The sequence below is a fragment of the Harpegnathos saltator genome, unplaced genomic scaffold, assembly GCF_003227715.2.
Source record: "Harpegnathos saltator strain DR-91 unplaced genomic scaffold, Hsal_v8.6 scaffold174, whole genome shotgun sequence".
NCBI lineage: Eukaryota > Metazoa > Arthropoda > Insecta > Hymenoptera > Formicidae > Harpegnathos > Harpegnathos saltator.
Genome location: NW_020229955.1, coordinates 1,080,703 through 1,094,044, shown reverse-complemented (window position 1 = coordinate 1,094,044; position 13,342 = coordinate 1,080,703). Strand labels below are relative to the sequence as shown.

At 50.7% G+C, this 13,342-nt stretch overlaps 1 protein-coding gene across 1 annotated transcript in view; it reads left to right on the top strand.

Annotated features, from left to right (window-relative positions):
* The window catches only part of LOC105189585 (uncharacterized protein DDB_G0284459), a 32,037-nt gene that overhangs the window by 9,444 nt on the left and 9,251 nt on the right, over positions 1 to 13,342 (top strand). Inside the window, exons 2-4 of the mRNA XM_025297272.1 lie at positions 3,586 to 3,629; positions 7,637 to 7,773; positions 10,820 to 11,041. Of these exons, the coding sequence (XP_025153057.1) occupies positions 3,593 to 3,629; positions 7,637 to 7,773; positions 10,820 to 11,041 (396 nt within the window). The 5' untranslated portion in view covers positions 3,586 to 3,592. The remainder of the gene's footprint in view (positions 1 to 3,585; positions 3,630 to 7,636; positions 7,774 to 10,819; positions 11,042 to 13,342) is intronic.

Genomic DNA, 13,342 nt, shown 5'->3' with positions numbered 1-13,342 from the left:
CGCGCATGCCTTCCGCGAGGAGAAGGCTCTCTCGATAATCGATAAGAACCCGATCGCGTTTGCATCTATCGTCTATCGTTTGCCGCGGCGAGCGCGTAATTAACAAGCCCGACTCTTCCAACCGCGCACAATGGTCTCTCTCTCTCTCTCTCTCTCTCTCTCTCTCTCTCTCTCTCTCTCTCTCTCTCTCTCTCTCACCGAGAGAGCTCGCCGCGCGCGCGCGCGTTCGCCAGCGATACGCATCTACGGCTGCATGTCTCTTACATTCACACCGCGCGTTAATACCGTGAAGATCGGACAAAGGCGAGAGGAGCGATAAATTAACGCAACGACTGCCACGGTGGTCACCGGCGACCGTCGCGGCGCTACGATGTTTCGCCGCGCCTCGGCGGTGTTGCACAAGACTCACTTTAGAGCACACACAAACGGCGGAAGTAGAAGCGAAAATTTATTTTTATGTTATTTATTAACAATACACGAGTTTTACTTATTAATAATATTAATAATAATATTAATAACTGACCCCTTTGGTGTGCAGTAATTAAAGGACAATAGCGTAATAAGTCAGAAGATTCTCGTACAATAAATACGGGAAAAAGTAAGAAAGAAAAAGAAAACGGAAGAAAGAAAGAAAGAGAAAGGGAAGGAAGAGACTAAAGGAGAAAAAAAAAAAGGAAAAGGGGGAAAAAATTCCTTTTATCTTCCGACCTGAGCGATGAAAACGAAGTTAAGGAATGGGAAGAGAAAATTCAGTGACAAGTGGAAAGCAGAGACGGCGCGCGATGCACGGTAACAGTGCACTGTGTGTGTGCAAAGGAGGTGTGTGCAAAAGAAGCACGGAGATGCCGCTTCTAGATGGAACGGACTTGGGTAACGTAAGATGTAAATCCGAGCGATCTTTTTGCAACAATAGGCAGCGCGAGTCGCATTCATTCGGCGCGTGATTTGCGCGGGGCATCGAAAGCGTGACCGTGCGGAATATGCAGAATCGAGATTTCGCGATCCACGAGTGCCGCTCTAATTTACGCAGCTTCCGGATAACAGTAATCCGCGACTCGACGCAGGCGGAGAAGAAGTCTTCCCATGTTCGTCGCGTGTGCCGTGAGAATTCGCTCGCGAATTGCGACACGAGACGAGAGAAACAATTACGAAAACTTGTGTAACCGAATAATACCCTCCTGTGCGGCCGCGGCCGCGGCGGGTGGCATCCTCTCTCTTTCTCTCTCTCTCTCTCTCCCTCCCTCTCTCTCTCTCTCTCTCTTTCTTTCTTACTTTTGCAGCAGGCGATAAGGATCGATCTGGGAACTGGAGCGCGATCGCGCGCTTAATTAATGCGAGCGCGCGCGGCGCGCGCGCGTTTGGCCCGAGCGCTCCACATTTTTGCGCGGAAACCGAGAAGAACCGCCAGGCAATCGCGTGTGTTTACGTACGGAAATCACGCGGCCCGCCCGCGCCGCCTTCCCCGCTCAATTAAGGCCGACGGGCCGGATTCGAAGCACCGCGTGCTTAATCGACTCGCGGGATTAATCAACCGCGGGGATCGAGCGTATGCTCCTCCCTTTTCGGCGCGGTTTCCTCCGAATTGCTCGAGACGAGTCGAAGTCGAGCTCGCTGGAGAAGTCAGAAGCCGCGATGGGAGATCTTATTGACAGCTGGACACTCGCCGGCCGAGAAGCGAGAGCACGCGCGCGCTGTATAATCGCGTCAAGTCCAAGTTTGGTTATCTAATTCGATAACACTAATTCAACCGATCCGAGAGCTCGCTGGATAACTTTCACCGGAACGAGCGAACGGGCGAGGGGAAACCAAATCCTAAAAGCGCGACGCCGCGCCGCTCGTCACGTCGGCGTCGCGTCGGCGCGATGCTGGGGGGGCAATAATAATCAAGGTCCCGCGGCGACGTGCAGCAGCCGTGCGATCGATCCCGTTGATCGCGGACGACTGATTTGATCGATTTGAGCGAAACCGAAGCGCGGGAAACCGAAAATTCCGCAGCGGCGTGAATTCAAGGTCCGGAGAATGGATGGAGCGTGGCCGGCGCGCGCGCCGGAGAGAACGTGCGACGATCGGACCAATAGGCTCTCTCTCTCTCTCTCTCTCTCGCGTGATCGCGTCCGTGTCTGGCAACAACAACGAGTTATTGACTCCGGCCGACATTACCGCGACGCGCGTTACCGCATACCGGGTGGGTATGCCCAAAGAGTCGTCGTTTCCCGAAGCGGAGGCGCGAGAGCACACGCGCTTCCAGGAGGAGCGTCGCTCCCGCCGGATCTTAATAATTAGCCGCTCGCGACCGTTGGCGCAAAGTCACACCCGACATTACGTGATCGCGCGTTTATATAACACCCACATTATCCTTGCATTATATGGTTAGCAGTGGTGACAGCACAGAGAAAGTTCCCATATGCCCGGCCGCCTTGCAACTCGCGACTCGCGACTCGCGACGTGGTCTACGCGGTGCCGCGGCACCGCTTCTCGATTATAGCCGCCGATGCGATGGCGCAGGGCCGTGCGAGCGCCGCGCGACACCCCGCGGAATTTGACCAGGGTGTCGCAAGCGCGGAGACCGCTTTGCGTCGCGATGACGCGTCGCGCCAAAGCTGACGTGATAAGGAGACAAAGAGATAGATAGGTAGATAGTTTATTACGTAGGCAGTCTGAAAAGTTCTCGACCTGACACGTACATGACATTGGAAACTGTCAAACTATATAATTGTATTGGAAAGTGGTCATCCCTGATATAAACCCATGTAAAATTTTATTCGATCTGTCAAGTCATTCGAGTAGTAGCACCACCACAGTTGAAAACGCTTTGTGCAAGATGGGTGCCGCATTTGCTAACAATTGACGGAAAACGCGTTCGAATGCGTGTTTCTCAAGCGTGTTTGCCACATTTTGATCGTTTTAAGCAAAATAACATGGATTTCAAGCGTCGCGTTTCATAACTGTTGATGAAACTTGGATCCATCGCTATCACACCGGAGCGAAAAGAATCGCTCCGGAATCACTCTTTAATGATGGTATTGAATTATTGGAAAAACGTTGGAATAAATGTACTGAAGTATTCGGAAGATTATATTGAAAAATAAAACATATTTCACGGCAAAAGAAATTTTCTTTCATTGTTAGGCCGAGAACCTTTCAGACTGCCCTCGTAATACCCTGAGGAAACAGCCAACCCTTAGGTTGGACGTGAGAATTCAAGTACGCACAGACGGCAATGCCGAACTTGTGATAATGTAGAGCATTAGGAAATACAATGAAATAAAATCATGCGAAGGAGCCACAATCAAAATCTAGCCTCTCCAGATAAAAATATATATATATATATATACTAGTGAATCGCAAAAATGCAAAAGAAAAAGTGCAAGGTTTTAAGAATAATGCAGAGAGAGAGAGAGAGAGAGAGAGAGAGAGCGTGGAGGCAGTATCTTCCATAGCAAAGCACGGAAGGACCCGCGAGTAACTATTCGCTCTGTATCGCTTTCTCTCTCTCTCTCTCTCTCTCTCTCTCTTGCTGCGTCGAAGTATGCTTAGTTACACTCGCGACAATTGCGTGATAATTTTCCGCTTTGTCTGTTGCAGTGCCAACATGCGGGAGAAACGATGGCTGCTGCTCGCTCTGTACGGTAAGCGCAACAATTTCCGGAGGACGATGTCGGACATCGGCTCGGCGATACCTCGACGTTTAGCGAGGCTCTCTTACTCGATTTCTCGAGTATTTCTCGAGATCCTGTTTCTTCCTCTTTCTCGTTGTCCCCCGTGACTCTCTCGTCGCGTCCTCAGTATTTTTGGACTTTCCACGGCCGCGGAGGAATGCCGCAGAGAGACAGTGGACGACCTTCTGTGCCGCGTCCCGGGAATTTTATGTCCCGCGCGTAGAGATCGATTCGCGACCGTTCGTACGGGAGAGGGAGAGGGAGAGGGAGAGGAGAAGAAAGAAAAAAAGCCGACGCGTCGACGACCTTTCGCGCGACGAGCGCCAGACGACGGGATTGGATCGTTGAATAACACACGAGGGAATCGCGAGAATCTCGCGAGACGCTCGAGAGTGTCGACGGCTGCTGCTTCAGGAGGAGAATCCGGCTCCGTCGCGTCCGCCTCGCGCGTACGAAAGGCGGGCCAATTAATTTGCAAAGTGGGCGCCCGCGCACTTTTCTCACCCCTTGCGTTGGCTCGCGCGCGATCATTGACGTTGATTCAAGGTCCGTAAAGAAAAGGGATTTTATGGATCGCCAGAAAAAGAGGGGAAAAAATTATACACCGAAGAGGATAAAGCGCGACCGCGACCGCGGCTGCGAGATGATGATCTTTTCGTCTGTCGCGCTCGAAAGCGTTTGGTATTCACACGGCGCGCGCGTACACGATTTGCAAAGGCGCTTTCGCAGAAGGAGGGTCTTGCGCGGCGCAGGGGGAGACCCGTCGTGAATGTCAAGAGGATCGTCCGCTTTGTTCCGCGGCGAGGCCGAGGGGCCTCCCCTCGCGCGGGGTCCCGAAAATTTCAGACCACACGAGACCGAGACGGGAACGGGATCGGGAGACACTAACGACGACGTCGCTCGTGTCTTCGATTCGATCGACAAGAGCGAGCTTCCCCGTGGAAATCGCGAGCAGGCTCGCGAAAGGCCGCTGGAAAAATCGCCGTCTCTCGGCTCGGCGAGCCGACGAGCTGTTCCTCGCCCGCGCAGCGCCCGCCGCAGCGGTTTCGATCGATCGATCGATCGATCGATCACGATCGGTCACGGGACACGCTGCGTGTATGGCAGCGTGTATGTGCGTTCACATTTAGAATGCTTTCTGACATTTTCGCCGGTGCGGCGAGTAACTCTCTTCGACTCGAGCTCTTGAAAATCGCGCTCTCGGGAATCGCGCGGTGCGGACGATTCCGTCCGCCGTTCTTACGGCGTCGTAAAAGTTTCACTTCATACGATAATCGCTTCATACGATTCTGCTTCTCGCGACGCTTCTCGCGACCCATCGGACTATTAGCGGTAACTATTAGCCGGCTATCCGTTAATCATCAACGCGCGAATCCGCACGCAAGCGCGTCTCGCGCGTCTCGCGCGTAGGGATGCCGATTTGTTTTCAAACAGGTCGATTTAAAGATCGATTCGAATCACGAAGGAAAAAATCGACCTTTAAAAAATCGGTTTGTAAAGAATTTCGATTTCAGAAGACACGGATTTGAATCGGTACGCATGTAACGCTCATTAAAGTATACCACTCATTAAAGTATTATCTGTCAAATTTCCACACTCTAAGGTAAACCTCGTATAAAATTCGCAAGGTTTAATATGAATTAAAGAATTTCCACGGATGGTATACTCTTTCGGTTGTGTTGTGTGTGGCCACACAACATGACAGAGAAAGATCTTTAAATATTTATGCTATAGGATTTAATTAGTTTGATCAAACATCAATCAAGGGTTTTTAAACGTTATTAAATAAGAAATCACGTTTACTATTATATGTATATACATATGTATATAATACTATTATATGGAGTGGCTGTGATCGATTCCGCTGAAAATTTTCGCCCTGATCGGCCTGAAGGCAACGTAATGTACATCGTGCAGCCATTAAGTGAGTTCAAATGTTGCAACTAAAAGGAAGTAAAAAAAAGAAGCTATATTACTAGTAGAAACCGAAAAAATCGTGTTGGCGATTTTCAAAATTTACAGGTCGATCTTCGAGTCGATCCAGTTCCAGAAAATCGATCGTTTAGTCTCCGATTAGTCGATCTTCGATTAAATCGATTAAAAATCGGCATCTCTACTCGCGCGGCGCCGTATGATTCCCCGAGGAGGAGGATCTCGTCTCGGGCTCGAGGGAGGAGGGCGCGCTCTGCGTCCTTCCAAACGGCGAGTGGACGAGGCAGGAAAGGAAGCAAAAGAAGGAGAAGAAGAAGAAGAAAATGTCAGGTCATTCCCATTCGATCGAGACTCCACGTCGCCGGCAGACAATCGGATGAAGCAATTTGTTTATACACCGCCGGCGTGGCGTGGCGTGGCGTGGCGTGGCGCGGCATAGCGGTAACGGCGGCTACGGCGACGGTTTCGTCACGAAAACGATTTACCGTAACCGTGTATGGGAGGGGTGCACGCCCACGTTAACATTTCCCACAAACGGAATGCGAGCGCGTTCCCATAATTCATTTTTATGCAACGCCGGCCGGCCGGCCGGCTCTCGTTATCGATCGCGACCTGGAAAAGTACGATTCCGTTGTAGCGGCCTATACGCGTGTGTGTTTTCAACATCACCTTCGAGGACATCCACTTTCCGGTCCACGGAGCCGCGCTCACGTCCGCGCGAACTCGAAGCGCCGGCCACCCGGGGCCAGGGCGGAGGACGGGGGGGGGGGGACGCGTTTTTCCGCGTGCGCGCGCTTGGAGAATCGCGTTCGCGCGATCGACGGCGGCGGCGGCGAGCAAAAGCGATCTCGGCGAAGTGATCGGTCGTAAACGATCGACGACTACGAGTTCCGCGAGTCTTATTTAACCGGTCGTTTAATTAATGACCATTCTCCGGCGTGTTCCGAGTGTTATCGCTTGATTGAGCGACCGTCCAGCGCGGGGACTGTCAATTAATCCTCGTTTTCCTCCTCTCCGGCGCGGCGCGGCGGCGGCAGCGCGTTCCGGCTGCGAGGATTAATTCCACGTAGGCGGACTATCGATCGCAGGCACACGCACATAAGGACGCCCGACCTCGGGAGGCCCCGCGGCCGCGGTGGAAAGCGAGAAACAATCCCCGTGCGCTGAATATCACGCGCGCGTGAGCGCAAGCACGCAGCCGTCCGCTCAATTTTCACAGCTGCTAGCTCTCAAAACAGCCTTGAGCTACTTCGAGAGAGGCGTCGCGGACTCTCGGTTGCAAGGTTTCTGGAGCAATTAATAATACGGCTGAAAACGGCTTTCCGCCTCTTTCACCCGTCTTGAGCGATGAAACAAATGAGCGCGCGTCGGCAGGGAAGCAGGAATAAGCTATGAGCGCGAAGAAGCGCGGATAGAAATCGATCGAGCGGCGAAATGTATCAGCTTCGGGCGCCGAGGGAAAGGAATCACTTAGCGATCGCGCGGCGAGAGCGAGGCGACGCGAGGTAGAACGCGAGGTAGTTTATCGTTATCAGAGCCCCGATGAGACGCGTGATCATCTGGTGGATCATCGAAATGTAGAAAGGAAACGCGATCGATGGTGCAGCCTTGATCCATCTGAGAACAATTACCCAAGCGAGTGCACTCGCTCACGGCGGGAGCGAGAGCGCGCGCGCGCGAGAGAGAGAGAGAGAGAGAGAGAGAAAGAGTTGCGACACTTACACAGCGGCTTCTCACCACGCTCTGTGCTCGCCTAAGTTTCGCAACGCCGACGCTTCTCCGAGATTTATGCAATCCACGGATGCGTAGTGGCCTTTGACTACTTTCCTCGGCTACGTGCAGCACGCGGGACGATTCATCGGGGCCGCGCGTCGGGTAGACCCGCGGCCGAGGCTGCAGACGGGACGTACTTATCTGGAACACGCGCGCAATTTCCGAGCCGTGGGAAGTCCCGTCGATCAGCGTCGATCGCTGTGCGCGGCCAACCGCCGAGTCCCCGAGGATTTTCCCCGATAACGAGACGAGCTCTCTCGCGTACGTTGCAGGAATTCTACTGGTCCACGCGGTCTCCGCTGCGCTGAAGACCAGGCCGAAATTCAAGATCGCGACTACCTCCACGACGACGACGAGCACCACGACCGAGGAGCCCCGCGCGGAAGAAGGTGAAAACGCCAGTTCGGAGGTACGTACTCCTCTCTCTCTGTCTGCGAGCGATATCGATAGTCGGATCATATATGTACATTTATAATCGTCTCGAGTTTCCTTCCAACTTCTCCGCGGCACTCGGAACGATCCGTATATCACTCACTCGAATGACTTTGAGACGATCTTGGCTGTGACAGCCGACTATAAATATCATTGAGATATAAATAACGACGGAAAGAACGACGCGACGTGATATCGTTAGATATTCTTCGAATTATCTAACGAGCCTCGGCAAGGATTCCACAAATGTCCGTGTAACTTAATCTCGGCCGATAAGAGCCGCGCGAGAGTCGCAACGTTGTCATCTTTCACTCTTAATCGCCAGAATGAATTTACGAGGGCAAGGTTCTTCTTGGGTTACGAGGGAAGGTTCTCGACCTAACAACGAAAGAAAATTCTTTTTGCCGTGAAATATGTTTTACTTTTCAATATAATCTCCTGAAACTTCAATACATTTGTTCCGACGTCTCTTCAACGATCCAACACCATCGTTAAAGTGTGATTCCGGAAGGTTCTTTTCGCTCTGGTGGATTCAAGTTTCATCAACAGTTACGAAACGCGAAACGCTTGAAATCCATTTTATTTTGCTCAAAACGATCGAAATGTGCCAGACACGCATTCGAATGCGTTTTCCGTCAATTGTTAGCAAATGCGGCGCCCATCTTGCACAAAGCTTCCTCAACTGTGGTGCTACTACACGAATGACTTGACAGATCGAATAAAATTTTACATGGGTTTATATCAGGGATGCCACTTTCCGATGCAATTATAGTTTGACAGTTTCTAACGTCTCGTGTCGTATGCGTCAGGTCGAGAACTTTTCAGACTGCAGACTACGTATTTATTTATTTTTTATTCATTATTAAGGAATTTCCAGTGATCGAACATCCGAGAGCCCGAGTGCAGTTTCGTTCAGCGCCATAGATCCGATTTTGCTCGTCGGCGTTTCGATCGGCGATCGATCTTACCGTCACCAGAGCGCGACGTACGATCGGCCGAGAGGGCGATCGGGGGGTCGCGGTAATTTTTCAGCGATACTCGATTCTCGACTCAAGCGGTACACGGAACTGTGTGTACCGCGCGCGGTGAAACCTGCGCTGCGATCTGTGAACGATCAAGCCGAAATTACGGCGAGTTCCAACCCTCCGGGTGCCGGCCAATGGGTCGCGCAACGGTTGTCGTGTTGTTTCGCGAGATGCAGGCGAAACGCGATCGTTTACCGCCGGTCGTTGCGAAACCGATTCCACGACGGGTCACGACACGACGTCGTTACACGTGCGCCGGGCACGAGCTCTTATCTCGTCAACACGCCTCTTTGCAAACAAACAGTGGAAGGAAGCCTCGCGATAATGCGGCCGAATGTGTGCGAATGCTAATTAGCCGCTGATATTGCGCGCGCGCGCGCGCGTTATCGTTCGCCGGATCACGATGCGTGCGGAAAAGCCGGATCGAGCCACACCGGCGGCAAATTAATGAACATCAGGTGAGACGCGCGGTGAGTTCACCTTCGCACGCAAATGCCGATGTGACATCACCAAATGGTAGCCGAGTGCTCATCGCTAAGCATTATTGCACGGCTCGCAGCGGCTCGCGGCTCCATCAAGCGTAAAATAAGTTTTCCAGCGGAGCCGCTACGACGGCCGAGCTCTTCCGTCCGACGACACGGAAATTGTTATTACCGAGCCAAGTCGAACGTCGAATCAATCCCGCAGGAAATGAAGGCTACTTTTGCGAAATGCGCGACATCGACGCAGGCGCATCTGCGTATCGAGGATTTTAATGAAGACGCAGGCTATGTCTCGGATATGTGCAATCACGATCTATTGGAAAATAAAAGGCACCCACACACCGGCTCTCGTGGATCTCTATTTTAGTTAATCCTGACGAGGTGTGGGGGTCTGAAGAATTTGATTTAAGGGTTGAAATTTTGATGGGAATTTCTTTTTCCCCGTGTCGCGCGTGTCGCAGCACTGACAAGTAAACCTACCTACCTACCCAAGTGTCCCATTCCGATTTTGATGAAATTTTGCATGCTTATAGAGCATCGAAGAACACTAGATACGTATTTTTTTTTATATCGGCCCATCAAGCGTTTTAAGGATAGAGATTAAACCATTAAAATGTCAATTTTTTCGCTTTCTTGTCCTGTACATAAATACTCAACGTCAAGAAATGTTTGAGAAAATAATGTTTCCAGAAGAACAACACATCAGCTGTTTTTATGTTACCAAATCCGATTGCACCAGAAAATTTGAGACTTTCAAAATGGCGGATCGATACTTGAAGAACATCATATTTTTCGAAGGTACATTTATTAATTTCTCGTGAGTCATGTATCTCAAGATCTTCGGAATTAAAAACTATAATACATAATCAAATTTAGAAAGCTATATGTAATAATATATACTTCACATATATACTCATTAGACGAATAGGTCCACATTATATATCTTCATTATTTGGGCAAAGCATCCGTTTCATTTACTTATCAGCCTAGAGAAGCCACATACAAAATCATACACCAATTCCAAAAATTGATAGAGAAATGTTCTCAAATTTTCATCCGCCGTGATGAGTCCGACTGATTTTGAGTTTTAAAATCCGATTCTAGATTTGCTTCTTACTCCGAAGACCTTGAAATATGTAAATCGCAGAACATTAATAAATGTATGCCAATTACGACAGAATCATGATATTCTTCAAATATCGATCCGCCATTTTGAAAGTCTCAAATTTTCACGGTGAATTCGAATTTGGTAACATAAAAACAACCGATGTGTTTCTCTGGAAACATTATTTTCTCAAACATTTCGTGATATTGAGCATCTATATATATATATATATATATATAACGCTTTATGGGCCGATATAAAAAAATATGTGTCTAATATTTTTCGATGCTCTATACGCATGCAAAATTTCATCAAAATCGGAGTGAGACACTCCGGGTAGGTTTACTTGTGAGGACCGCCGGAAAATCGCGACCCTGGGCAGACTTGACCGCGACGTTCGCTTCGTTCCAGACGACGACGGTGGCGACGACGACCGAGACCAACGCGACGACCGGCCATACTTTGACGGGAATCCCGCAGATCGATTACATATGGGACCCGAATCTGCCTCGCGAGCTCAACGGCTACAATCTCAGCGACTACCCGTTCTACAATAGCATTCCCGAAGATATCGACTTCAAGTGCGACGGCTTGCACGACGGATTCTACGCCAGCGTGCCGCACAAATGCCAGGTAATTAAATCAATGATGAATCGTCCGTATCGAGGGAGGCAGAGATGTACCGACAAGGAATGCGTGTCTCTTCGACTACTAATGACTCGAGATGACGAGTAATCCCGCATCGATTATGTCTTGGGATCTCCGCTTACGATTTCCCGAGATCTACGTAGATTCAAGTCAGAGGTGTAGCGTGTTTCTCAAATACGCGAGTTTCCAAGTGGAGAAGCCAATAATATCGCGCCAATAATTTTCCCAGCCTTTATTTCACATTAGAATGTTATTTGCCTTTTATCTGTTGTCTCATCGAGTATAATAGTCGCGATAAGAGTGAAATCCCCCATCTTGGAACAAATTTGAGAATTTTAGTCGGAGTCTACGCAGCGTACGGGGAGATCTTGGGAAACTTCTACGCGTGATTTAATAACACGCGCGAGAGTTGCTTAGTTGCACGTTTTGCGAACTCGGTATCACACACACACACACACACACACACATACCAAACGACTAGACCGATTAAGAATCGTCTATCAAAGACCGTCTCACCGTCGCCACATCCGCAGTTGGAACGGCCGGCAAGCTGCTATTATTTCCCCGGCAAAAGAAGCTCACGGCGATGCCACCGTGGCGAGAGGGAAGTCGGTGTCGGCTGAGCGGATCGCCGACGAAACGGCGTCTCGCGACGACGCTCCTCCGCCGCTCCTCCGCGTAATAAACAGGTGTCAATGATCCGATCTCGAGCGGCGTTTCTAATGCCGACGGAAGGCAGCGATCACGCCGCGGATTACTCGCGACGAGAAGAGTCGTCGCCGGGCCATTGGCAGACGACAGGCACCGAAAGACACCGCCGTACGCGAAACCGCGAAACGAACGAAAGCGAGCACTCGGCCAGTGCGCGGGCGAGTGCAAAAAAATGCGTATCGATCGGCCACACTTTTACCAATCATCCGAGCCGAGAGCGATCCCTCGGTTTCACCGAGCGCGCGCGAATCCCGGCCGGCGCGGCGCGGCGCGACGCGGCGCGGGTGAAATCGAGAAATCATCGTGGCCGACGCGGCGGACAAAAGCGACGCGTAATTACACGAGCAGGCGACAATTATCGCCGTGAGATAAGCCGTGTCTTTCGCGACGCGAGCGGCTTGGACTTTTCCGCGCCGGGGTGGCAGACGCGACTCAACAGCGTCGTGCTGCGGCGGCGAAAAGACCGCCGATTCGGATGATCGCGCGCTGTCAGTTTCCACCCGCGGATATCGTCGCACGCATCACCGATCGAGGCTGCGTCGATCGATCGATCGATCTCACGAGCGTAATCACAACTGGCGCTTGCCGGCAATTTTGTTTTTACTTTATTTTCTATACTCGTGTATTCATATGAGAACGAAGCTTCTGATGATGTACACTTGCAAAGCAAAACGGTTTCGACAGTTTGTTTTTCCAGTGACATGGGTGGTCCGTGTAGTTGTGAATTTGAGAATCACTCCTTGACCTAATTGCACAACAAACAATGATCGCGAGTCTCTCTCTCTCTCTCTCTCTCTCTCTCTCTCTCTCTCTTGCGTAAGTGATTTTCAAATTCACAACTTCACGGATTATCCGTGTCACTAGAGAAAAGAAAGAAATCGTTTTGTTTTTCAATGTACGTATCGCGAGATGTAAGTATGACAGTCTCAAACCGAGACGAGTCAATCGAGTCAGTCAGTCACTTTGAGAGGGGAGAGAACGTATCAAGGAGCGCTCTAGTAAAATTATTATTCAGCCATGTGTGATTCTAGCGGCCAATGAAGCATCATTAGTATTACAATTATCATCAAATAGGTCCAGATGGAATAGATCTAGATATGCGATTAACGCGATTATTAATTTCACTTACGACGGATCACATACGCGCGCGAAACAGCGTTTCGTAGAGCGGCCATTATTCAAATCAGGCGAGATGCTAATTTCTAATCTCGCGGATTGATCAGGGTCGCGCGCGGCGAGAACGGTGCTCTCGCAGAAGGAGCAGGAGAGGACTGTCGAATAATCGGTGTTCGCGCCATTATTAATCTTGCATTATCGCGCCGGCTGCAACGCAGCGATGCAGAGCGTACGTGCGCGCTCGCCGGGTTCGCTGAGTTCGAGAAATCGATATCGAAAGTGAAGACGCAGGAGGCATCTTTGGCCGGCCGCGGTAACAACAACAAGGTCGCTGTGCACAAGATGGAAAGACCAGCCGAGGAGGAGGAGGAGGAGGAGGAGGAGGACTTTCTTGGTCCGCTACGCTTCCCGTCCCTGACCGTTCCGCGATTCACGCGCGCGCGAATCCTGAAATTGTGA